General features: G+C 58.3%; 1 protein-coding gene across 1 annotated transcript in view; it reads right to left on the bottom strand.

Moving 5' to 3' along the window:
• Positions 1-2,801: 2,801 nt before the first annotated feature.
• ATP2A3 (ATPase sarcoplasmic/endoplasmic reticulum Ca2+ transporting 3) overlaps positions 2,802-22,921 on the bottom strand; it is a 33,331-nt gene continuing 13,211 nt past the window's right edge. The window contains exons 8-21 of the mRNA XM_079905359.1: positions 21,598-22,062; positions 19,553-19,641; positions 19,286-19,388; positions 17,943-18,074; positions 17,424-17,549; positions 16,134-16,352; positions 15,690-16,025; positions 13,417-13,637; positions 12,329-12,531; positions 11,778-11,863; positions 8,144-8,277; positions 7,564-7,681; positions 6,927-7,044; positions 2,802-4,173 (exon numbers count right to left, since the gene is read on the bottom strand). Of these exons, the coding sequence (XP_079761485.1) occupies positions 4,124-4,173; positions 6,927-7,044; positions 7,564-7,681; positions 8,144-8,277; positions 11,778-11,863; positions 12,329-12,531; positions 13,417-13,637; positions 15,690-16,025; positions 16,134-16,352; positions 17,424-17,549; positions 17,943-18,074; positions 19,286-19,388; positions 19,553-19,641; positions 21,598-22,062 (2,400 nt within the window). The 3' untranslated portion in view covers positions 2,802-4,123. The remainder of the gene's footprint in view (positions 4,174-6,926; positions 7,045-7,563; positions 7,682-8,143; positions 8,278-11,777; positions 11,864-12,328; positions 12,532-13,416; positions 13,638-15,689; positions 16,026-16,133; positions 16,353-17,423; positions 17,550-17,942; positions 18,075-19,285; positions 19,389-19,552; positions 19,642-21,597; positions 22,063-22,921) is intronic.

The raw sequence follows: 22,921 nt of genomic DNA, 5'->3' as shown, positions 1-22,921 counted from the left end.
CCAGAGCCCACCCTAAGACTCCAGCCCTTCAGAGCTGCCAGACCTGCCTTATAAGCCCAAAGGCCGGATGGCCTGAGCGGGTACTGGGCCGGGCCTTGTAGGGAGGCAAGGCAGTGCTGCCAAGCTTGGCCCCAGGATGACCTCCCCTGCCTGGCTAAACTTAGCCACTCTGTGAGGGTGGAGGGGGCCTGTGTGCCTATCCTGGAGGCCAGCCCGGGCCCTCAAGGAGGTTGGCACAGGCTCCAGTGGGTCTCCTTGGCCACTCAGGGTCCCAAGGTTGCAGGGGCCACGCCTCTGCCCGGAGAGGAGCTCGGTCCAAGCTCCCACACCAGCTGGTCCAGCCTCAGTGTTCACACAGCCTCTCAGATGCTGTGGAACAGGGCCCTGGGCTGGCCTAACTGGACTGTCTAGGGGAGGGCAGGCATCCATGGGGAGGCCACTACGGGGGTCCCCAGGCTGGCTTCTCCTCACTGCCCAGATCTTGCATGGCTTCTCTGGCCTCTTCCATCCCCTACTAAGGGCCTCCATCTGGCTGGAGCCCCTCTGCCAGAGTGTCTGAGGCATCACGACCCCCTGGTTCTCCTCCATGCTTTTCGGCCATCTCCCCTTGGTTCTCAGCCTCTTCCTTCCCCTGGAATGTGGGGACTCTTTGGGGCTGGCCTGGGCCACTGCCCCACAAACACTGCGCACACACCTGGAGGCCCGCCCCCTGCCGACGCTGAAGCCACTACACCTACAGCAGCCGCGTGCCCGCCACCTCCTCTGGCTCCCACCTCTTTTCTCTTTCTTCTAAATCAAACTGCACTAAGGTATAATTTACGTGCAATAAAATGTACCCATTTTAGGCACACAGTTTGATGAGTCTTGACAAATGCATGGAACTCCCCTCCGCTCCCCAATCCCTCACCCCTGAACGTTCCCTCCTGCCCCTTTGCCGTCGGTCTTCCCCAACCCCCAGCCCCCGGCAATCACGGATCTGCTCTGTTGCTACAGCTTTGCCTTTTCTAGAACTTCATGGAGGTGGAATCGCTCAGTATGGGCTCTTTTTGGTTCTGGCTTCTTTTCCTCACACCAGGGTTTTAAGCATCACGCATTCTGTCGCATATATGCGTGCGTCGTTTTCTATTGCTGAGCAGTATTCTGCTGTATGGACATGCCAGTTTGTTCATCCTTCCCCTGCTGATGGCCATTTGGGCTGTTTTCAGTTTGGGGCTACAATGAATAAAGCTGCTGTGGACACTTAGGTTCAGGTCTTTGCGTGGACACATCTTCATTTCCTGTTTTTGCCCTTCCACTTCTCCCAGTGCAGCCCCAATGGGCATCCATCCCTCCTGGGAGGGGTGCAGTGTGGGGGTCCGTAGGAGCACAAAATCCTGGCCTCTGGAGGGGATGGGGGAGGCCATGGGCATTTTGGTCACTGCCATCCCCGAGCCAGTGCGAAGTGTGCCGGGGCTTTCCCCGGAATTCCCTCCTGGGTCAGTGGCCGTGAGGTAGGAAACCTCTGTTTACCTTGGCCCATCGGGCTCCATGTCCTGTGGGCTGGACAAGGCCGGACTTGGGCAGGGCTGGGTGGGGATGGAGGCAAAGCAGGCCTGGCCACGTGCCCCAGAGGCTGCCAGGAGCTGGAGCCCGCCTGCCTCCTATGTAAGCACCCGAGCCCATCTTAGCGCCGCTTGCTGCCTGTCCGTCAGGGTGAGGGCCAGCTTGAAGGTCAGACTTTCAGAGGGCCTCAGGCTCTTTATCTGTAAGATGGAGCCCTACGCCCTGCCGGGCCCATCTCATGGAGCTGGGTGAGGACCTGGAGACAAGGTACATGAAAATGCTCTGTGATCTGAGATGGATTTTGTTCAAGAGGGAATCCTTCTGCCTGCCCATCCCCGGCTTCTGCTGTGTGCTGTGTGTCAAATCCTGTCTCCTAAATAAAGCCTGGGAGCTCCGAAGGGTGGGTCCTGCCTGTCTCCTCTGGTCACGGCCTGCTTCCTGGACGTGCCATCCTTGCATTACACGGGGCCCTGTGCTCAGAAGGGCCCCGCTCTTGGTGTATTGCTCTGCTGCCACTGCTAAGAAATTCTTAAGTTTTGAACAAGAGGCTCCCCATTTTCATTTTGCACTGAGCTCCACAAATTATACAGTTGTTCCTGCCTCTGGCCCTGTGGGCAGGGCCTGAGTGCCCTTCCGAGGGCAGTGAGTCCTCCTTTCAGAGGAGGAAATGAGGGAGGCAGGGGAACACGGCTCTTCCCTTCCCAGAGCTCCCACTTTTGGAGGGCAGGGTCACCTGGGCGAGTCAGGAGTTAACGTCAAGCAGCCTCACGAGGCCCCGGGACAGTGTGAGCCTCAGGAAGCCTCGGGGAGGTGCATTTGAGCTGGGCTGGGAAGGACAAGAGACGGATGGTACCTCAGGGAGACGCAGGACCCCTGGAACAGCCAGGGCCGGGGGCCCCTCTGTGGGGAGCAAGTGACCCTTGATATTCAGGCTTCAGACCCAGCCCTGCCCCGGGGAGTCGCGGGCCCCTCCCAGCCTCATCTCCCTGTGAATCGTGTGTAAAGGGCTTCGATCACATGCACAAACTTTCAAGTGCTGTACACGTGAGGAGAAGGCAGTCAGGCCTCTGCTACGGGAGCATGGCTCCCCGCCCCCTGTCTGAGGACGAGATCTCCCTCCGGCTGGCATCGGAGCCCCAGACCTTCACTCACTGCTCCTGGCGGAGGGGGCACAGGTGGTGGGAGCCCCCAGGGAGACACCGAGGGGGCGGAGGGGGAACCGCTCTCCAGGAAACACGCTGATGGCCCTTGTTGCCCCAGACACTCAACCTTTATTTCTCTACCAGACTGCACGTCAGCAGGTGGGTACAGGGCCCTGCCCCCTTCTGAGACCTCCGTTCCCCCAGCAGGAAAGATGCGGAGAATCTCTGGGGGCTCCAGGAAAGTCCCACCCAACTCTGATTCTCTCACTTTCGAGAGAGGGGAGGGCGGAAGTGTGGGCGGAGGGGCTACTGAACGTGGAGCCCATCTGTCTGCAAGGCGGGCCCAGGGGGCCTTTTGGTTCTGGGGACCAGGACAGGGATGCAGGTCTTGATTTACACATAAAATAATCGCTTTGTACACTCTCTAGGAGGGGCGAGGACGCACGGCCATTTACTCACTGCTTCTTCTGCTCTTAGCTAATTTTCGCTGGAGGGGCAAAAGCTGAGTGAAGAGAACACTTGTGTCCCGCAAACACTCTTTTCCCATCATCGGAAGGGAGGGAGCGGACGTGCCCTTGGGTAGCTAACCATTCTTCAGGACGTCCTTTCGGCCCATGGGTGTGGGGACTCAGGATCACGCAGCCGTGCAGACCTTGACGCGGCCAGGCGCTGGGTCAAGGTGTCAAGGCGCAGTGGTCAGGGACCCGAGGACGGCTCGGGTCTCGGGCGCCAGGGACGCAGAAGGCAAATCGTCCTCCGCTTGGCAGAGCAGGCAGCACCAAGACGGCGCGTGCTCTGTCGGCTTGGAACAGAGAAACCTGAGCCTGGGGGTGCGCCGAGCTGCGGCAGGCAGGCTGGCCATCTCCCAGGAAAGGAGGTCCTTGCTCTGCCCCCCTCCCCCGCTCCCGTGTCCCTCTCTCTGAGCCTTCCACCCCCTGCACACATAAACACAAACAGGCGCAAGCCCTCGGGAGCTGACTCCGTGGAAGCAGAGTGGAGGGGGCTGTCTGCCCTCGCTGTGCACAGCTGGGCCTGGCTGTCCCCGCTTCACCCCGGGCCAACCAGGCCCCAGCCCAGGCACTGAGGGAGAGGCCAGAGTGGCTCCCAGGAGAGCTCTGTCTATGCAGAGATGCAGGTCACCTGCGTCCAAGGAAGGGGAAGCAGACTCCTGAGCGCCCTTGTGGATCTGGGGAGGAGGGCTCTGCTGTGGGCTTCTGGGCAGGCCCCGCCCGGGCTGTAGCTCCTGGGCCACAGCTTCACGGATGAACTGCCCAGGAGGGCCCTAGAGACCTGAATTACAGAGCCCCCAGGGAGATGGGAGGGGGACAGAGACCCCGGGATGGGCCTGGAGGTGGCCGCCCCGACCTCAGCAGGGCCCAGTGAGCAAGCAGGTGAGCGTGCAGGCAGGGGGGGTTCAGGGGGCGAAGGCTTGGGCACCATCACTCTGAGGTACACACTGGAAACTCCACTCTGCTCCCGGCACTCTCTTCTGGAAGAAAACCCGAGAGCGTGTTAAGATGTACGTAGGAGAGCACACATCCACACTGGTTCCTTCTGTCCTCCTCTTTCCCTGGGACAGCCCCACTCTCCCATGGCATCTCTCGGTCGGCCCCCAGCCCCGCTACACCCCCTGGATGTCCCTGGAGCTTCCTTCACCCCACATGTTCCATCAACTCCCTCAGAGCATCTGATGCACATTACCCTCTTGGTTTCCAGCTTGGGGAACCACTACCTACCATCATGAGGTCCAGAAACCCTGGCCATCCTTTACCCCTTGCCCATCCCACATACCAGGCCTGCTATTTCACCATCTTCGTCTCTCTTCCTCCACTGCCCCCACCAGGGCTCAAGGCCTCTCACCAACAACCTCCTGTCCCTGGCATCACACTACAGACCTAGCCCATCACTCCCTTCAATGGCTCCCCAACTGCCATCAGAATAAACTCCAAACCTGCCCCATATCCTGAACCCTCCCAGATCGGTCCCCACTCAGTCTCTCCAGGCCTCCCCTCCCTTCAGCCTGGCCCACAGGCCTCTGCCTGACAGTTGAGGTGGGGTAAGAGGCCCCTGCCCCTGACCCTCCGGGACTGACCCAGCATCCACAGTTCTTCCCAGGACACATCTCTCATAAATCATGGGGAAGCCACGAGCATCAGGCCTCAGCAAAACTTCCCTAAAAGGCCACCAGGCTGGCTTGGGAATGTAACAGAGTCCCCTGTCTCACCCCTGCCCTGTCTGCCTTTAGGAGGCCCGAGGGACTGCGGCTGCACAGGGCATAGCTGCCTGGGCTGCCAGCGGGCACACTCCACCCCACCTCTCAGATGTGGCCACAGATACCCAGCCTGTGTCCGTCCTGCGGGTCCCATGGCCACTCCTGAGAGCAGAGCACCACCCTCACGAGCCGAGCTTCACCAGGACCACAGTCAACATCTCAGGTTAACGGTGGAGGTGGAGGCATCTTCCGGGACCAGCTTACCCTGGGCTGGGCCTCAGTGTCTCCCTCCCAAACCAGCTCAACAAGGCCCACCAGCCTCCCTGCCCTGAGTCTCGCTCCCATCTACCCTCCATGGTCACCGCAGTCCCTCCCATGCTTCCACCCTCCTGTGGCTCCCTCTGACCTGAGGATAATGTCCAGGGTCCTTACCTTGGTGTCCGAGGCCCCTGCCACACTCTGGCCTCAGCCCTCTACCCTGCACTCCAAGCCCCAGCTCCACTAAAGAGGCCAAGCCTTTCGAGCCCAGCCTCTTCTCCACCAAGTTCAATCCTCCCCTTTCAAACCTCTGCCCAAACCCCACCTCTTCTAGAAACCACCCCCAACCCTGGCCCAGTAGGGGCTGCTCCCTCCCCAGTCCTTCCAACCTACCCGGTCCTGCTAGGGGCCCGCTCCCCTCCCCCACCCAAGCCAAATCCTCCATCATCCAGTAGCCAGCACTGGAACAGTGCCCAAGACATAGGCTTCTCCCATTGGCTGAGCAACGTTCTCACTTTTCAGCTTTCTCGAGAAGACGCGGAACCTCTTGGCTAGGGAAAGCTCTTAAAGACGAAGGTGCCCACGTCCCCCGGAGGATGTGGGGGACTTTGCAGGTGAGTTAGTGTGGTCAAGGTTGGCCGGCAGCCTTCCTGGTGGCCCAGCCCTGTGCTCCAGCCAGAGCTGGGGCTGCTGCAGACGGAGTTTCAGGTGACAGAGCCATTTCCCTGTCTTCACCTCCCCAGAAGCGCCCTGAGGGTGGGCCCGAGAGAACCATGCCGGGGCAGAATGCCTTGTCTGGCTTGGCTCCCCCTTCCCCAGCCCCCGACCTGTGGGCTCCAACAGACCTTGCTTTGACCAAGCACCCGCCTCTACCCTCGGCTGAGCCCCCTTCCCCCTGCCACGTGTGTGGTCACCCTCTGGACAGACCTGCGGTGGGCCAGCTTCTCCAGAGAGAGGAGGCCAACTTGTTTTAGCCTTTTTAATAACATAAAATATTTGCAGTGCCTGGGAGGGCTGGCCAGCATGGGAGATGGGGGCTGATCGGCTGCCCTGGCCCCTGCGGAATGACAGGCACGTGATCTGTTTATGCCCCCTCCACCCCGCCCCGGCACCCTCCCCTGGGCCCGGGATACATTCCTGCCAGAGGTGGCCCTCAAGGACCCAGCTCCTCCAGAGCAGGCCTCAGCCATCTCTGGGCCTAACCCGGGGCCCTCAACAGCAGCCTGGCCACAGACCTACAGCCTTGGCTCAAACTCCCAGAAACAGGGACTTTCTCACCCCTGCCTCCTCCCTCTCTGGGCAGCTCGGGCAGGGTCAGAATCACCCACGCTCTGAGCCCCTGGCAGAGGCAGGCAGGTGGACACCGTGCCCCAGCCTGCTCCTCCACTCACCGCCCCCCACGCCAACCCTGCCATTCTGTCCTCCATTCCCGGGTTCAGGCAGACCCAGAGCTGTGAACTCAGAAACAGAGAACCGCCTGGGAGACTGCTGAGAATGCCTGCATAAAATCAGGCCCGGTTCAGGGAAGCCAGAGGCCAAGCAAGGCCCAGAGGAGGGCACAGCAGGCCTGGCTGTGCAGGGCTGGTGGCAAGTGAAGACAGCGAAGCCGCGTGGCTCTGAGCAGTGCTCCCGCTGGCGGCCCAGTGAGCCCAGGGCCCCAACCCCTGCAGCGCAAGACCCTGCGGACACTCACTGCAGCCTGGAAGCAGGGGTGGGCAGGGAGGCGGGCTGGAGGCGAGCAGGGTGGGGAGGGTCTGGGGCCTCTCACTCACCATCCACGTGCTTCCGGGACAGGTACTTGAAGGCCTCATCGAGCAGGATGACAGGCAGAGATATCTGGAGCACCACCACCCACTGGTGCCCACTCAGTGGGGTCACCTGGAAGATGAGCTGCGGCAGGGTAGTTCTGGTTAAAGGAAGGAGTGCCCAGAGCCCCCCAGATCCACTGCTTCATACACCCGGACTACAGTGGACTCTTCACGAGCACGTCTGAGATGCCTCTCAAGGTCCCCCCTCCAGATGTGTCCCCCCCGTTTCCTCTGCCTGAGGTGCTCTCCCCTGCCCTCACCCAGACGACCAAATCCTTCTGTTCTGTTGGGAAGTGGGAGGGTTTCTGCACTGGGAAAGGGCATCAGGTTTCCTCCTGCCCCAGCCTGGGAAGGTTGCCCACCTCTTCTGTTCCCCAAGTCTGGGGGGAGGGTCCCAAAGTGGAGGACACATCTGGAGGACAGTGGCTGGCCAGGGTCCCAACACAGGCTGCAGTCACAGAGCACCATCAGACCTCCCCCATCACACCCCCCAGGCAGTTTCCATCACGAACAGGCCCAGAAAGGCCTAGCATCAGAGGAGAATTAGGACCCTGTGACCCCAGGAGCCCGAGAAGGTGAGCAGGGCTGGATGGAGACTCACAGGCAGGGGCGGCACAAGCAGGATGAGGAAGTGCAGGGCCATGGACATGGCCACAGCCACCAGCAGCCAGGGGTTCAGCCAGGGCGGCATCCGCAACAGTGACTGGTTCTCCGAGACGCTGCCAAGGGCACAGGGCGCTCACCTCAGGCCAGGATGCAGGCAGGCCCTGCCGTGGTCACCCACCCGCCCCCCCATGTGAGATGCAGCAGGTGGTCTGGGCCTCGGCACTGCCCTTTAAGGACGGGAGAGCTTCTGGGAGGCCAGTGCCGCCGGAAGGTGGATGCCACTGCTGCCCTCTCAGCCCCCAGGGGCCTATGCTGGGGCTTGGACACCCTTTCTCTGCCCCTCAGACCCAATCCTGGCCCCTCTGTTTCCTCACACCTCCATCAGCAGGTCCACCAATTTGGGCCCCCATGGGTCCTCAGAACCGTCTTCTGGACCCCCTGACCCCCCGACCCCAATCCTGGACCCCCGAAACCTCAGACCGCACTCCTGGACACCTCTGACCCCAATTCTGGGCCCCACTGACCCTCAGCCCCCATCCCTCAACACCCTCTCCAGGTCCCTCTGCCCAGCCCACCTGTTAAGGGCGTTGCACATCTCAATGGTCACCAGCACAGACAAGGCCATGGTCGTGGGGAAGCGTGACTCAAAGACCTCGCATTCAGTGCCGGCAAAGAGCGGGTTGTCCTCTGAGCACTTCAGGAAGTTCCTCTGAGGGCCCCCAGGTGGGATGGGGTGGGGTGGTGGCAGGGAGAACAGCGGTCAGGGGCGGGGCCAGGGCATGGGAAGAGGGAAGCCTCACTCCGCCCTCACCCTCAGCTCACATCTGAGGACTCAATACAGCCAGCACTGCCGCGGGGAGGGTCCAGGGAGGGTGCTCGCTCTCCCAGGATGGGGACAGAGGGGCTGCACTGGGCCAGGGAGAAGGGCAGACCGTTCTGGGGCAGGGGGGTGGTGGGACGGAGGGGGAGCAGCTGGCATTAGGCTGGGGATGGACGGCAGGGGGCCCTGGAATCAGGGGGTGGGGGCCTGAGTATCCGAGGTACAGGAGTGCGGACGGTGATTAACTGAGGCCACAGAGTAACATGAGTAAACGCATATGAAAACTGATCAGTAAAATTATACTTGAACAGAATTCACCCTTGGTGGGTAGAAGAGGAAGGTTACTGGGGCCCTAGTCATGATTATTAAATAAGATTCCATTCACACCTCCCTCCACTTCTGCTGCTGAAATCGAGCTCTACCAGACCTGCCCTTTGCTTATGACGTGGCCTAACTCATGGCCAGGTGCAGGCTTGCTGCACGGCTTCTTCATAATTAACAGGGAGCTCTCGGGGCTCAATAAGGGAAGTGGCCCTTGCCCCTGCAGCCCCAGGGGAGTTTTCTTCCTGCCCATAAACCTGGTTCACAGAATCTGCTGTAATAACATGCTGAACTGAGGACACTCGTGAGAACTTCCGTCTTGTTCTCTTCCGCACCACGGGGACAAGCATGAACGTTCATAACCGTTCAACAGCTCTGTTCTCCAACAATACAAATCTGGCCTCTGGAATCTCATCTGAACACAGTGATCCTTTAAGCTAAAAGTTCAGAAATGGGGGGGGGGGGACACATGCTGTGAAAATAACTCTCAAAGAGAAATCTGTAAAGTGACCAGCCGTCTGACCTCCTGTCCAGGAAATCCATCCCTCATTTCCCCCCGGGCAAAAATGCGGGTAAGGCGACTCTGTCAGCCAGAAGGGGCTGCTGGCACTTCCCTCTCTCGTGCAGAATGCAAAATTGTAAAAGACTATGGCTTGGCTAGATTTCTTATTTTAACAAAGAGATGGAGAGTCTTATTTAAACGAACAGTGGGGATTTCTCCAAAAACCAAGCTCCGGTATTTGGGACAAGTGCATGTTTTTATTTGGCACTGATCACAGGCCAGAGAAAATGTCCTAAACTTTGAACCCACCCACTGATCAAGAGGACCAAATGCTCTTGCGAGTTGTGTCACCACCGCCAGGCCCCAGCTCCAGACCTTAATGGTAAGGACCTTGCACATGCATGTACCCACAAACGCAGTGCACACACCTCCCGCTCGGGCATGTGTGTGCTTGCATCCCTATGCCCGTGCACGGGAAGAAAATACAAACAGGATTGAAACACGGAGGTGTTTCCATAGACAAACGCCCTGCCCAGTTCAGACCTCCTGGGTTTCAGCCGTGAGCACCTGCCACACACGCATTGTCCCCAGGTCGTGGGTCACAGTGTGGCCTCCTACATTGTTTATTAGAAGGTGCTCAGGGCTGGAACTTCTGCCTCACAGATGCATGGTGAGCAGCCCCCGAGGGGTGGGGAGGCTGCTTCTTTGGGGGAAGCCACTGTTCTGCCTACTCCTTCCCTTTGCCTCCCTGGCTATTTCCTATTCACCTTCACCTGCAAGGCCCCCTCTGGGTTTCATCAACTTAACACTTACATAGCTCTTACTATGTGCCAGGTGTTGGTCTAAGCACTTTGTAAGTATTGAATCATCTTAGCCCTATGAGGCAGGGTCTATTATCCATTTTATATGGATGAAGAAACCAACAGAGAGGTTAAGTAGCCTGTCCAAAATCACACAGCTAGTGTGTGATGGAACCAGGGTGGGAACCTGGGCAGCCAGGATCCAGGATCCACTCTGCTGCTTTTACTCAGTGTTCCTCCAGGAATCAAAGGGGGCTCTGGGCACTTCTCCTGAAATTGCAGCACCTAGAGCTGAAAGTTCTCTTAGGTCTACCTCTTGACCATCTCTGAGTTCCACAGCCACCTGCCTTTTCTCTGCTGAAGCACTTCTCACTGTGAAATGTGACTGCCCATTTCCGTGGCTCTCTCCCCCACCGGACTGTACGCTCTTTGCAGAGCCTTTGCCGGCTCAGTCACTGTCATCGCCCTAACAATTTGTGCCTGGCGCAGAGTCAGTGCCTAATAGCTGTTTCTTAACCACGTGGATAAATGAGAAATGGAATGACCTGAGGACAGTTGGGAAGGTGGCACCAAGGGGACTGGGGACTGACTGGTAGTGGGCATGGGATGTGTGTCTAGCATGACCCCAGGGGTCATGACCCCAGGGTATCCACAGCACAAAGGATGGTAACAGAGGCAGGGCAGGAAGGAGGCAGCAGCGGGATGGCTGGCACATCCCCACTCTCCAGCTGCTGCCCCCACAGGAGCTACAGGAGCAGGTGCCTGAGGCTGGTCTGAGCCATCTGCCAAGGGCTGCGGGGCCACCAGCCTTTGGGACAAGGGTCTGGGCCCATGCTCTTCACTGCTGCCAGGAGGGAGAGCCTCATGTGCTTGAGGGCTGGTGGATGGAGGAAAGCATCCCCAGGCTGCCTCTACCTAGATGTGAACCCCTGAAAGAGCCCTCACGCTGCCCTCAGGGTGGGGAAGACTGTACTCCCCTGACACTCCCAAGAGTGGCCAGGAAGTCAGGGTCCCTCTCTTGAGCTCTTCTACCTACAGGAAAGTAGCAAAGTCAGGCACAGTCAGAGGAAGGAAATTCCATATCCCCGCCTCTCTCCCCTTTAAATGAGAAACCCACAACTGGCTTTGCCGGAATTGCCGCGAAGGTTCTTTCAAGCAAAGGAGATGCACTGGCTGCTCAGACAGAAGGACAGACTGACAGACAGCAGCTGAGGTGGGGCTCCCTGCCTGCTTCCAGAGCTTTGCTGAGATAAGCCCGGCCCGTGGTGTGCACCTGCCAGCCAGGTGACTTCCAAAGGTCAGAGGGTCCCTTCCCCGAGAAACAAGTTGGTTATGAAAGTGGGGAGCCCGGCAGATTCCTTCCGTCCACTGTCAATTGCTCCAGTTTGACCCTCTGCCTGAAGTTCTACCATTTAGGGGCTCCTACCTCTGAGCCCTCAATTGTTTGGGCAGTTTCCCAGTAAAGGTAAGACACTTCTGGGCAGTTAAGCCCCTTGGTCCCCCTGTAACTAAATGATTGGGGGAGGAAGTAGCCTCCTCTCTGGCTCGGGGGCTGTGCTGCCGTCCCTAGGCTTCCTGTGGCTTCTGAGCTTGTCTCTTTAGGTGGTGGATGTCTATATGTGAGGAGTGTGGGGGGGGCGGGCGGGACAGCCACTGGCACCCGTGGGGTTCTGGACTCCTTTCCCCTGGAACTCCAACAACAACTTGGGCTGTGAGTTCTACCTCCCAGATGCCCCCAACAGGCTCCCTGGCCATCCCTTGCTCACCAGCTGGTAGAAGGTGACCTGAGGTCCCTCGGCATCATACAGGAACCACCAGGTGGCAGCAGCCACTGTGGCCAGGCCAACGTACACTGTGGGGAGGGCAGGAGAAAACTGGTTATAGTGGACACCTCTGGTTTTCTGGTATCCGTTTCCCCTTCCTAATAATTCGCTGGAACCACTCTCTCCCTTTCTGAGCCATGTGGTTTGCACACTACTGCAGGAGTAAGAGGACAAAACGCTCTTTCTCCTGCTTTATTTGAGGTTGTAATGGGGCAAGTACAAGGGCTGGAGCTATGGCAGCCATCCTGCCACCCCAAGGAGCACCTGCATGAGAATGGAGCTGAGGCAGAGCCAAAATATGCCAATGGTACTGTCTGAGGGCTGGGTCCAGCCATGCCTGAGGCATGATCTAATCTCTTCAGTTACATGAGCCCACACAGTTTCTCTTGGCATAAGCCAGGCTGAGTCATACTGGTCTGTAGTTTGCAAGTGTAACTGATACAAGGGTCTTAGGAAGCTCCAGGAACCGCACTGAAGACTGGGGCCCCACTCACCTCCAATAGCCAGATATCGGAAGAAGAGCCAGCCACTGATGAGGGCCTCCCGAGGGTTCCGGGGCCGCTTCTCCATAATATCCAGGTCTGGTGGGTTGAAGCCCAGGGCCGTGGCAGGTAGGCCATCCGTCACCAGGTTCACCCAGAGCAGCTGCACAGGGATCAGGGCTTCGGGCAGGCCCAGAATTGCTGTGATGAAGATGCTGGAACCAGAGTCATGGGCTCTAGCCCCAGCAAATGGAGGGTACAGCTCCTACTCTTACCCCAGGCCCAGGAGCTCCTGCACTGTCTCCACAGCAGCCCCGCCTCACACTGGGCCACCCCTGCCCCCCCAGTCCCGGCTCTGGTGCCTGGACAGACCTGCCTTTTAGGCCTCTCCTCCTGAGGACACAAGTTCTCTTTAGGGGGCACACACACACACACACACACACGCACACACATGTGGACAGTGCATGCCTGAAACATATACACATTTGTTCACAGATGTGTACTACAACCTAGCACAGGTTACACAATCCCACAAACACAAGCAAACACCTACATGCTTGCCCCGACGTGCAGAGATGCAGAATTCTTACACAGCCAGGCAAACGTGTGCACCGTTCTCCACAGGCATCACTCACATGTGAACCTAAGTGTGTACACAATTACACACTAGCACAAATCCTCATGCGAAAAGATGAACAAGGACGCACATGCACACATGTACACACACCCCTCACTCAGGCATACACCCTATGTGCACACACACACACACACACATGCACGAACACATTACTGCCCAAAGGCGAAGCAAGTTCTCCCATCTTGCAGGACTCTGAAAGTGGGAAGAAGGTCACGGCTGGAGGGATGACAGGGGACTTTTCAGGCACCAGCTTAGGGGCTGAGGTGCATCAGGGCCTCTGGAGAATGATGAGGTGTCCCCATCCCTCCCCACCCTGAGGTGGGACTCTGGAAGGCCCCAGCCTTCCAGGGCAGGGCACGGGTCCCTCCATCCCTGCAGCCCCATCCCAGGAACAGGCATTTCCCCAGTCTTAGGGATGCAGAGCTGGTCCAGGGGGCTGGAAGGAGGGAACACAGGGCCTCACCAGACGACCTCGCCAACATTGGAGGAGATGAGATAGCGGATGAATTGCTTCATGTTGCTGTAGATGGCCCGGCCCTCCTCCACTGCAGCCACGATGGAGGCAAAGTTGTCATCTGACAGTACCATCTCTGCCGCTGACTTGGCCACGGCTGTGCCGGAGCCCATGGCAATGCCGATCTCCGCTTTCTTCAGGGCTGGGGCATCATTCACCCCGTCTCCAGTCTGAGGGCCAGGTTAGGTAGGTTCATGCCTGAGAAATTTCCCTTCTACCTCCCTGACTCCCCTCAACTCAGCCTATCACCAAGTTTAGGGGATGTCCCCGAAGAAGCAGACAACTGGACAGAACAAATGGTGAGGTCATGAGCCTAGAAACTGATCTGGGGATGAGGCTAAGGGGAAGGCAAGGAGTGCAGATAAGGACAAAATTGAGGAGATCAAGTCAAAGATCAGAGAGGATGGTGAGGTGGGGACAGGGATGAGGGTGAGTCAACGCCGAGAGCAGGGGTGAAATTCAGGTGGGATGTGGGGTAGAAGATGAAATTGAGATTAAGGACAAAGGTAAGCTCAAGTCAGGAATGAGGTGAAGGTCATGACCCAGGTCAAGGTCGGTTAGGTGTTGTAGTCAAGGGGAAGGCTGGAGCCAAAGTGAAGAGCAGGGTCAAGAATGGACTCCTTTCAATATAAAAAAATTAGATTAAGGTAGAGGTCAAGTCAAGGCTATGGTCCATATCAGGAACGATGTCATGGTAGAAGTTGGAGTTGAGGTCAAGACTGAAGGCCAGATAAAAGTTGAGGTCAACATGAAGTATTGGACTGCGGGGGGGATCAATGTCAGGGATCAGATCAGGGTCCAGGTCAAGACTGGAACCCATATCAGGGTTGAGCTCAGACTAAAGAATCAGTTTAAGGGCTTCCCTGGTGGCGCAGTGGTTGGGGGTCCGCCTGCCGACGCGGGGGACGCGGGTTCGTGCCCCGGTCCGGGAGGATCCCACGTGCCGCGGAGCGGCCGGGCCCGTGAGCCATGGCCACTGAGCCTGCGCGTCCGGAGCCTGTGCTCCGCGGCGGGAGGGGCCACAGCAGTGAGAGGCCCGCGTACCACAAAAAAAAAAAAAAAAAAAAAAAAAAAATCAGTTTAAGATGGTCAAGGTTAAGGTCAGGGACACAGTGTGAAGATCAAAATAAGGTCAAGAACAAGGTTACAGCTGTAGTCAAGTCGAGGTTGGTGCTCAGCTCATTATCCAGGTCTAGGCTGAGCCACAGGTCAGGATTAAGGTCAAGGTAAAGGACTGGGTTAGGCTGGAAGTCAAGATTATAAACTGAGGCCAAGTCAGGGTTGAGGCTGAGATTGAGAATCAGTTCAGTGTTGATGAAGAGGCCAACAATCAAGAATGAGACAGAACAAAAACTGGGTCCAAACCAAATGTCCATCCAGAGGTGAATGGATAAAGAGACTGTGGATGGGAATTCCCTGGTGGTGCAGTGGATAAGACTCTGCACTCCCAATGCAGGGGGCCTGGGTTCGATCCCTGGTCAGGGAACTGGATCCCACATGCATGCCGCAACTAAGAGTTCGCATGCCACAACTAAGGAACCCTGGAGCCGCAACTAAGGAGGAGCCCGTGAGCCGCAACTAGGGAGCCCGCCTGCCACAACTAAGACCTGGCGCAACCAAACAAACAAGCAAATACATAAATAAATAAATAAATCTTTAAAAGAGACTCGGTATATTCACACCATGGAATGCCACTGAACAGTAAAAAAGCTATCGTGTAACTGATACCTGCAACAACATGGGTAAACCTCAAAGGAAAGAAGCCAGACACAAAAAAGCACATGCTGTATGATCCCACTCACATGAAAATCCAGGAGAGGCAAAACTAATCTATGATGCAAAAAGATGGGAAGGAGCATAAGGGAACTTCACGGGTTGACGGTAATGTTCCCTAGCGCGTGTGGGGGAAGAGTGTACTGATGTCTGCAACTTTGAAACACATTTAAGAAAAGATGGATGAAGGATGGGTAGAGGGATAGGTACGTGATAAAGCCAATATAACTATGTTATTTATAGAATCTAGATAGTGGATATTTACAGGCATTCACTACAAAAATCATTTTGACTTCTCTTCGTGTTTGAAATTTTTTGTAATAAAATGTTGGGAAAAATAAGAATGAAGCAGAAGCAGCGGTTGCCCGGGTTGCTCCTCCCAAGGCTTATGGCAAGTGCTTCGCCCCCACCCTCGCCACCTTCCCCAGGCTCCCGTCTCGTGGCCTCACCATGGCGGTGATCTCATTGAAGGACTGCAGGTTCTCCACGATGCGGGACTTGTGCGCAGGCTCCACCCGAGCGAAGCAGCAGGCCGTGCGGCAGGCGCGGCGCTGCTGCTCGGGGCTGAGGTCATCGAATTCTCGGCCCGTGTAGGCCTTGCCCGCCACGTCCTCTGTGTCCTTGAGGATGCCAAGCCGGCGGCAGATGGCCACAGCCGTGCCTTTGTTGTCCCCCGTGATCATGACCACACGGATGCCCGCCTGGTGGCAGCGTGAGATGCAGGCAGCCACCTCGGGCCTCGGAGGGTCCAGCATGCCCACGCAGCCCACGAAAGTCAGGTCCGTCTGCAGGGAGGGGGCAGATGCGAGTGGGGCCTGGGCCCATCCTCAGCCTGCCACCTGCCCAGCACCGCAGGCGGACACATGGCTCCCAGCCCTGGGGCCAGCACCCACCTCGTACTGCACAAACTTGCTGCAGTCGTCTAGCTGCATGTCCTCCTTCCTCGGGGGCGCATCCCGGGTGGCCAGTGCCAGGCAGCGCAGTGTGTCCGAGCCTGAGCTCCAGTCCCGGATCTTGGCCAGAATCTGCTCCCTGGAGGTGGTGTTCAGGGATACCGTGCGGCTCCCCACGCGGACTGAGCTGCAGCGCTCGATCACACTCTCAGGTGCCCCCTGCCGCGTGGGGTAGGGGAGGAGACAAGTCCGTCAGTCAGGACCCCTTCCCTCCCTCCTGACTAACAGAGGAAATTGAGGCCCAGATACGGGGAAAGGTCACCCAAGGGGACACACAGCAAGGCACAGACCAGAATCCATTCTTTGGAAGCTCGGAGAGGGAACCAATTAGGCCCCACTGTGAGAAAGCCCAGAGGGAAGGGGGCTCACACAGGGTGTGACACCGTGTGAAGCCCAGGCAGAGGCACCCTCCCCTCACCAACCTGCAGCTGAGAAGGCCTGCTGCAGCATTTTGGGGGATGGGGTGGGAATGGCAGCCCTCCTGCAGGCCCTGCCTCCCTGCCAGCCTGCTGCTACTGGGATCCCAGTTCTGTGGGGTGCTCGGCAGCGGGACCCGGAACAGAGCCCGGCTGAGGGTGTGTGCGGTGTGGCTCTGGGAAGGTGGTCTTGGGGGTGCCGGGCTACTCAGCGGCCTTGGGGTCTCAACCCAGATCTCGCCCGAGGCCTGGGAAGAACCTCTGAATCCTGCATCAGTGCCTCCTCCCCCTCCTCAAAGGGCACTCCAAATGCTAGGTTTTATCGGCAGCCCAAGCTCCCAGTACAGAAGCTTGTCATTTCCAAAGAGGTTAAAACCCTCCACTGCGCGTGAAGACGTGAACGGGGGTCTGGATGGGAACGTGGGTCTCGGTTTCCAAAACACAAAGCACCAGGGTTGCACACCAACCACCTCAACGCTCCCTATCAGAAGCAAGAGGGTTCCAAGACCTGCCAGCCTGACCTGCTGTTCAGATGGGGAGCCCGAGGCCCACACGGGGGTACGGTGACCGCAAGGTCATGTGGCCAGGCAGTGCCTCTCAGCCCAGAGCTGGGACCCCAGGGCGGGGCAGGCCTCAGCATCTGGCCCTGGCTGTATCTGCCCCACATGGGGATCCCACTCCCAGTTCCCCGTGGCAGGCTGACCACCCTTGTTATGGAGTCGTCGCTTTGACAGAGGGCCTCACACCTCCCCCAGTCTCCCACCGCTGCAGGCTCTGGCTCTCCAGAGGCCCCAGGCTGGTCAGGCAGGCCCACCTTCACAAACATCTTGCTGCCCTGGGCCGCTAGGCCAGGGTGGGTGGGCGTGCAGTACACCGACATGGACTTCCGGTCTCGGGAGAACTCCAGGGTGAACTCCTTCCGCATCAGCTGCTTGATGACCTGCAGGGCCCAGGTGAGTCAGGGCGTGAGGGGCACAGCCAGCAACTCTGGCTCCTTCCTCGCCAGCTGCTCAGCCCCATGAAGAGCCTCTTGCTCCCTGCACGATGTTGTCTACCCTCTTCTGACCCTGGCATTCAAGGCCTCTCTCCCCCTCTCCAGCCCCAGAAATGCCCCGAAGTTGCCATTTCCTGACCACGCTGTGTAATTCCCGACTCGGAGTCCTTGCCCACACTCAGCTTTTCCTCTCTTTTCCCCCTAGACCAGTCTCACTAGGGGTCTGAGGGCCCTTCTCCTCCCAGAAGCCTCCCACCACTTCATTCCCTTCCCTCCCTTCTCCAGATGCCCCAGAAGCCCCAGCCACGCGGCCTGTGGCCGAACCCTCAAGCTGCTCACCGCGTTGCAGGCCCCAGCTCGCTCCACCCGGGACAGGGCCTCCAGGTCCGTGTCAAAAACATTCATCTTCTCTACGAGGCAAGTCAGGGCCGTCTCCGTAGCCTCTCCCACCTTCTCATACACGCCCTTCGCCTAGCGGGGGCCAGGTACAGGGGGTGAGGGGCAGGGCGGCCCCCAGCCTCACCTCCCACTCGCTCCCTGCCCCCTGGAGCTCCCTTTGCCAGTCACCTGTAACGTCCTTTGCGCCAGGCCTGTGGGCCCTTCCCAGCCCAGCTGACCTGACCCTCCCTCCTCCCTTCCCTCCTCCCCTGACATCAATGGCCATGCACCTTTCCTGTCCTCTGAATCGCCCTCTGCTCACACTTCTCAGCTTCCTTCACCAGATTCCTCTTACTAAACCTGCTGTCTGGGCCCTGCTCCTTCCGTCCACCCCCGTCTCCCTGAGGCCTCATATGCCCCTGGCCTCTCCCATCCTTCATGGGCTCATGATGGCCAGTGCCCACCCAGCCCACTGCAACCTCTCTCCTGAGCTCCAAGCCCACACGTACAGCTGCTACCTGTTGGACTCTGTTCCCTGGGGACCCTCAGGCTACCTCTCCCCCTCCCTATTTTGCCACTCCCATGACAGTCCCAGCCAGGACAGCAACTACAAGCTACCCTGACCTCCTCCCTCTTTCACCTAACCAGTCACCAAGTCCCAGGATCTGGGCTCCAAACTCTCTCTCCAACCCATGCCTGCCCCCCTCCCCCTGAAGCGCCAGCCAGGACTCAGCTGGCACCGCTCCGGCCTGGATGCCCACAAGGGGCTCCTCGGCTCCGGTCTTGCCCAGTCTGTTCTGTCCTCCACACAGAAGCCTGGGTGATCTTCTGTGAATGCAGATCTGACCATATCACTCTCCTGCTCCAAACCCTTTGCTGTCTGTCTACTGCCCTCATCTGGGCATCAGACTGACTTGGCCAAGCGCCCCCGCCCCAACAGGCAGGAGCGGCCTCCCACATGCTCCAGCCACAGGGAAGAGCATTCAATGCCAGTTTCTGGGCTGTGCCTTCTGCCTTAAACACTTCTTAGTCTTGTCCCCCAAACCTCTTCCCCCAGGCACCCCTGGCCCTTCTGCCCTTTACATTACAGTCCCCCACAGCCCAAGAGCCCCGAGCAGGGTTCCAGAGCCAGTCTGAGGAAGGAGGGGTGGCAGTGTGGAGTGGACAAAGGATGGCAGTGCTCCTGGGGTGTGGCACTTCAACGGGGCAGGACCTCCAATCCTGCGAGCTTTGATACTCTGGGAGCAAGGTCTGCTCTGAGTGCCTGGATACTAGGGAGGTCACGAAGGGGAGCGGGGGCCCACCTCGTTGTAGTCCAGCGCTGAGTCATTGCACAGGGCGCAGATGGTCGCCAGCTCCGCCAGCGCGTCAAACTGCCCGCAGCACACAGGCCACCCCCCCAGCCGCCTGTGGAGCCAGAGCTGTCAGTACGGTGCCCTTGTCCCAGCCCCTGGGCAATGCCCAGCTCTTGGCCCCCAAGAAGCCTCACCAATAACAGCTCTCAGAGCTGTCCTACATAGCTCCGCCCACCAGGAAACCCCGCCCACCAGAGCCCCTCGCCGAGCACTCACACTTCGCCCTCCGGGGCATACGTGGTGCCCGAGATGGTGAACTCGTGCAAACTGCAGGTACCCGCTTCGGCCTCGGCTACCACGAACATCTGCGGAGTGCAGGGGCGTGCTCAGGCAGGCCCTCCTCCCTGGGCAGCCAGTCTGACTCAAGCCTGACCCCAGGGTGGTGTCCTGTGGGTCTCCAGAGGAGGTACCGGCCTTCCCTCCCCCAGGATCTTGGAGGTGAAGTGTAAGAGTACTGCGTCCAGGCTGAGGCCGGGCCTCTCTGCCCTGCCCAGGTGTGTCCAGTTCAGGCTTGTCCTTTGCTCTAAACCCACGAGAGATTTATGGCAGATTCTTCAACGTTCTGGGGCAGCTGCCAGCTTGACAGAGCTCTGAGCTGGGACAGGAAGGCTGGGTCCTTGCCCATCTCACTATGTGACCCCTGGCGGAGCACCTAAGCCTCAGTTTCTCCACTGGTAACGTGGAGAAAGCGGGATCAGAGTGCAGCTGCCGCTCCTTGCCCTTCAAGGGAATGAGTTCCTGACCTCCAAGGGAGGAAACCGACATAGCATCCTGAGGCACAGACCCCGTCCCCAGAGAGTGAGCTCCTGCCCGCAGGGCCCAGCCCCTACCTGTGCCCCTGAGGCACAGGGGGCTCACCTCTCCCAGGGCAGCCCATGTCCTCATCTGTCAGCCAGCTCTGCCAGGGAGATAATGCTTGCTTCCTGGAAACTGCCTCACTGCACATTCCCAAGCCAATGGCCAGCCCAGCACCCAGCAGGTGCTCAGTAAACATCCCTTCCATTGCACTTTCCTCCCTGTGCCTGGGGACAGCCCTCCAGCCAGCAGACCCCTGAGAAGTCAAGTTTCTTAACCCATCATCCAGTATGTAAGGCCCCTACGACTTCCCTATACTGTTTTTCAAATCTTTATTTCAGAACCCCTAGTAGGACTATTCAAATGAAGTCCTACTAGGGATTCTAGCAGGTCAGGGGCTGCAGGGCAGTAAAGCGTGCTGGTGCCGCCAACCCCATGGCAGCCGCTGATGGGCTTCTGTGGGGGACTAAGGTCTCAGATATAGAGCCTGGGTTTCCCAGGCCCAGTGGGCAGATTATGGGAGCAGGGGTGGGAGAGGAGTGATTGGGGGACCTAGGGAGCGGGAAATCCAAAAGCTTCACCGTCATGCCACCCACTCCTCTACCCCAGAGGCCTGCTGGAGTCTCAGCCAGACTCCCTGATGCATGTGGGCAGCAGCCCAGGATCTGGGATCAAGTGCCAGGAAATGAATAATTCCTGCCTGGGCCCTTCCCAGGTCACTGGAGCTGGCGCATCTGGTGATAGGCGTTGACCACAGAGAGTCACGGTGGTGAAGGATAGAACCTGGGTCCAGTCCCTGGTCCAGAAGATCCCACATGCCGCAGAGCAACTAAGCCTGTGTGCCACAACTACTGAGCCTGTGCTCTAGAGCCTGCAACCCACAATTACTGAGCCCTCGTGCCACAACTACTGAGCCCACGCGCCTAGAGCCCATGCTCTGCAACAACAGAAGCCACAGCAATGAGAAGCCCATGCACCACAGCGAAGAGTAGCCCCCGCTCGCCGCAACTAGAGAAAGCCCGCGTGCAGCAACGAAGACCCAACACAGCCAAAAATAAATAAATAAATAAATTTCTAAAAAAAAAAAAAAGAAAAAGAAGAAAAAAACGAACCTGGGTCTAGGCCCAGCTTGGATCAGATGCCCAGGCTGTACTTGACCCTCCCGTGTCCTTTATGGTTACCTGGCAGGGCTTGAACACCCAAACTTCAGATGGGGAAACTGAGGTTCACAGATGGGCAGTTGCCTGCCAGGACCCTACAGAGTGACCCATGGGTCCTAACGATGCATGTCCAGCCAGGCTTTGCTGCTCTGCCCCATGAGAACCTGGATCTGCTCCCCACCATGGGGCAGCACACAGGTTCTCTTCTCCACCTCTGGCCAAAAAGGAGTCAGGGAGTGGCCCAGAGAGGGAGCCTAGCCTGCCAAACATCACACAGCAATACCCAACCTGGCTGCAGCCACTCACCCGGCAGACCGACATCTGATTGGTGGTGAGTGTGCCCGTCTTATCAGAGCAGATGACCGAGGTGCAGCCCAGGGTCTCCACGGAGGGCAGACTCCGCACGATGGCGTTCTTGCGGGCCATACGCCGTGTGCCCAGTGCCAAGCATGTAGTGATGACAGCCGGGAGGCCCTCAGGGATGGCGGCCACTGCCAGGGCCACGGCAATCTTGAAGTAGTAGACAGCACCTCGGAGCCAAGAGCCGCCGTGGGCCGGATCAGCGAAGTGCCCAATGTTAATGACCCACACGGCCACGCAGACCACGGAGACGGCGCGGGACAGCTGCTGCCCAAACTCATCCAGCTTCTGCTGCAGGGGCGTCCGCTCTGGCGCCATGGCCGCCATCTGACTCCGGATCTTACCCAGCTCCGTGTGCAAGCCCGTGGCCACTGCCACACCCATCGCCTTGCCCGCTGCGACGTTGGTGCCCTGGCCGAGGGAGGGATAAGGAACGGGCTGGTTAGCACCCCAACCGGGGCCCAGAACCCCTGATCCCTTCAGGCTGGGGCTAGGGCTCTTATTCCCCTCCTTGGCTTTCTTTTTCTCCATACTTAGTGCTGAGGGATGCCACTATGTAGTCTTGAGTCATTGTCATCGCCATGATAGTGTCAGCTCTATGAAAGCAGGGACTCGGTTCAGTGCCACATCCCCAGTGCCTAGTGTGGGGGGCCTGGCACAGAGGAAGCACCAGCTGATACTGACAGTATGATCAACCAGCACAGCACATCACCAACCCATCAAAATTCAGCTCATAAACGACCAATACAGCCACACAGGAGTGTGGCTAACCGTGACCTCAGGTAAACAGTCGATAAATATTTACTGAAGAATCCAGAAAATGTGAGCTGAAGTCCATCCATTCCCAAGGCCCCAGTAAGATCCCCAAGCCCCGGTGCAAGTGCCGGCCAGCCTTGAGCCTCTGTGTTCTCTGCTGTAAAACGGTCCAACAGAGGCCCGAGACACAGCTGCTCTGAGGAGGCTCATAACTCGGTCCCCTTCAGACAGGTGCACTATGCTGAGGCTGGAGAGAAGGTGGGTTCTGGTAGCCTCAGCGTCCCTTCTGCCCTGAGCCATGCAGCTCCTGCCCCCCCTTACAGGCCCCTCCGCTAAGGAAATGACCTGCAGTTAGCCAGGGCACCCTCCTTAGAAAGCTTCTAGGGACAGCTTCTAATGCCTGAACACGCCCCTTGGCGTCCCCTCCCCACCCAAGGCAGCTTGTCCAAAGCTTCCAGGCACCTAGGCAGGGTGCTCTCCTCAAGAAGAGCTGTGGGTGTGTGTCACTTTCTCC

The sequence above is a fragment of the Stenella coeruleoalba genome (assembly GCF_951394435.1).
Source record: "Stenella coeruleoalba genome assembly, chromosome: 19".
NCBI lineage: Eukaryota > Metazoa > Chordata > Mammalia > Artiodactyla > Delphinidae > Stenella > Stenella coeruleoalba.
This window is presented reverse-complemented; position numbering and strand designations above follow the sequence as displayed.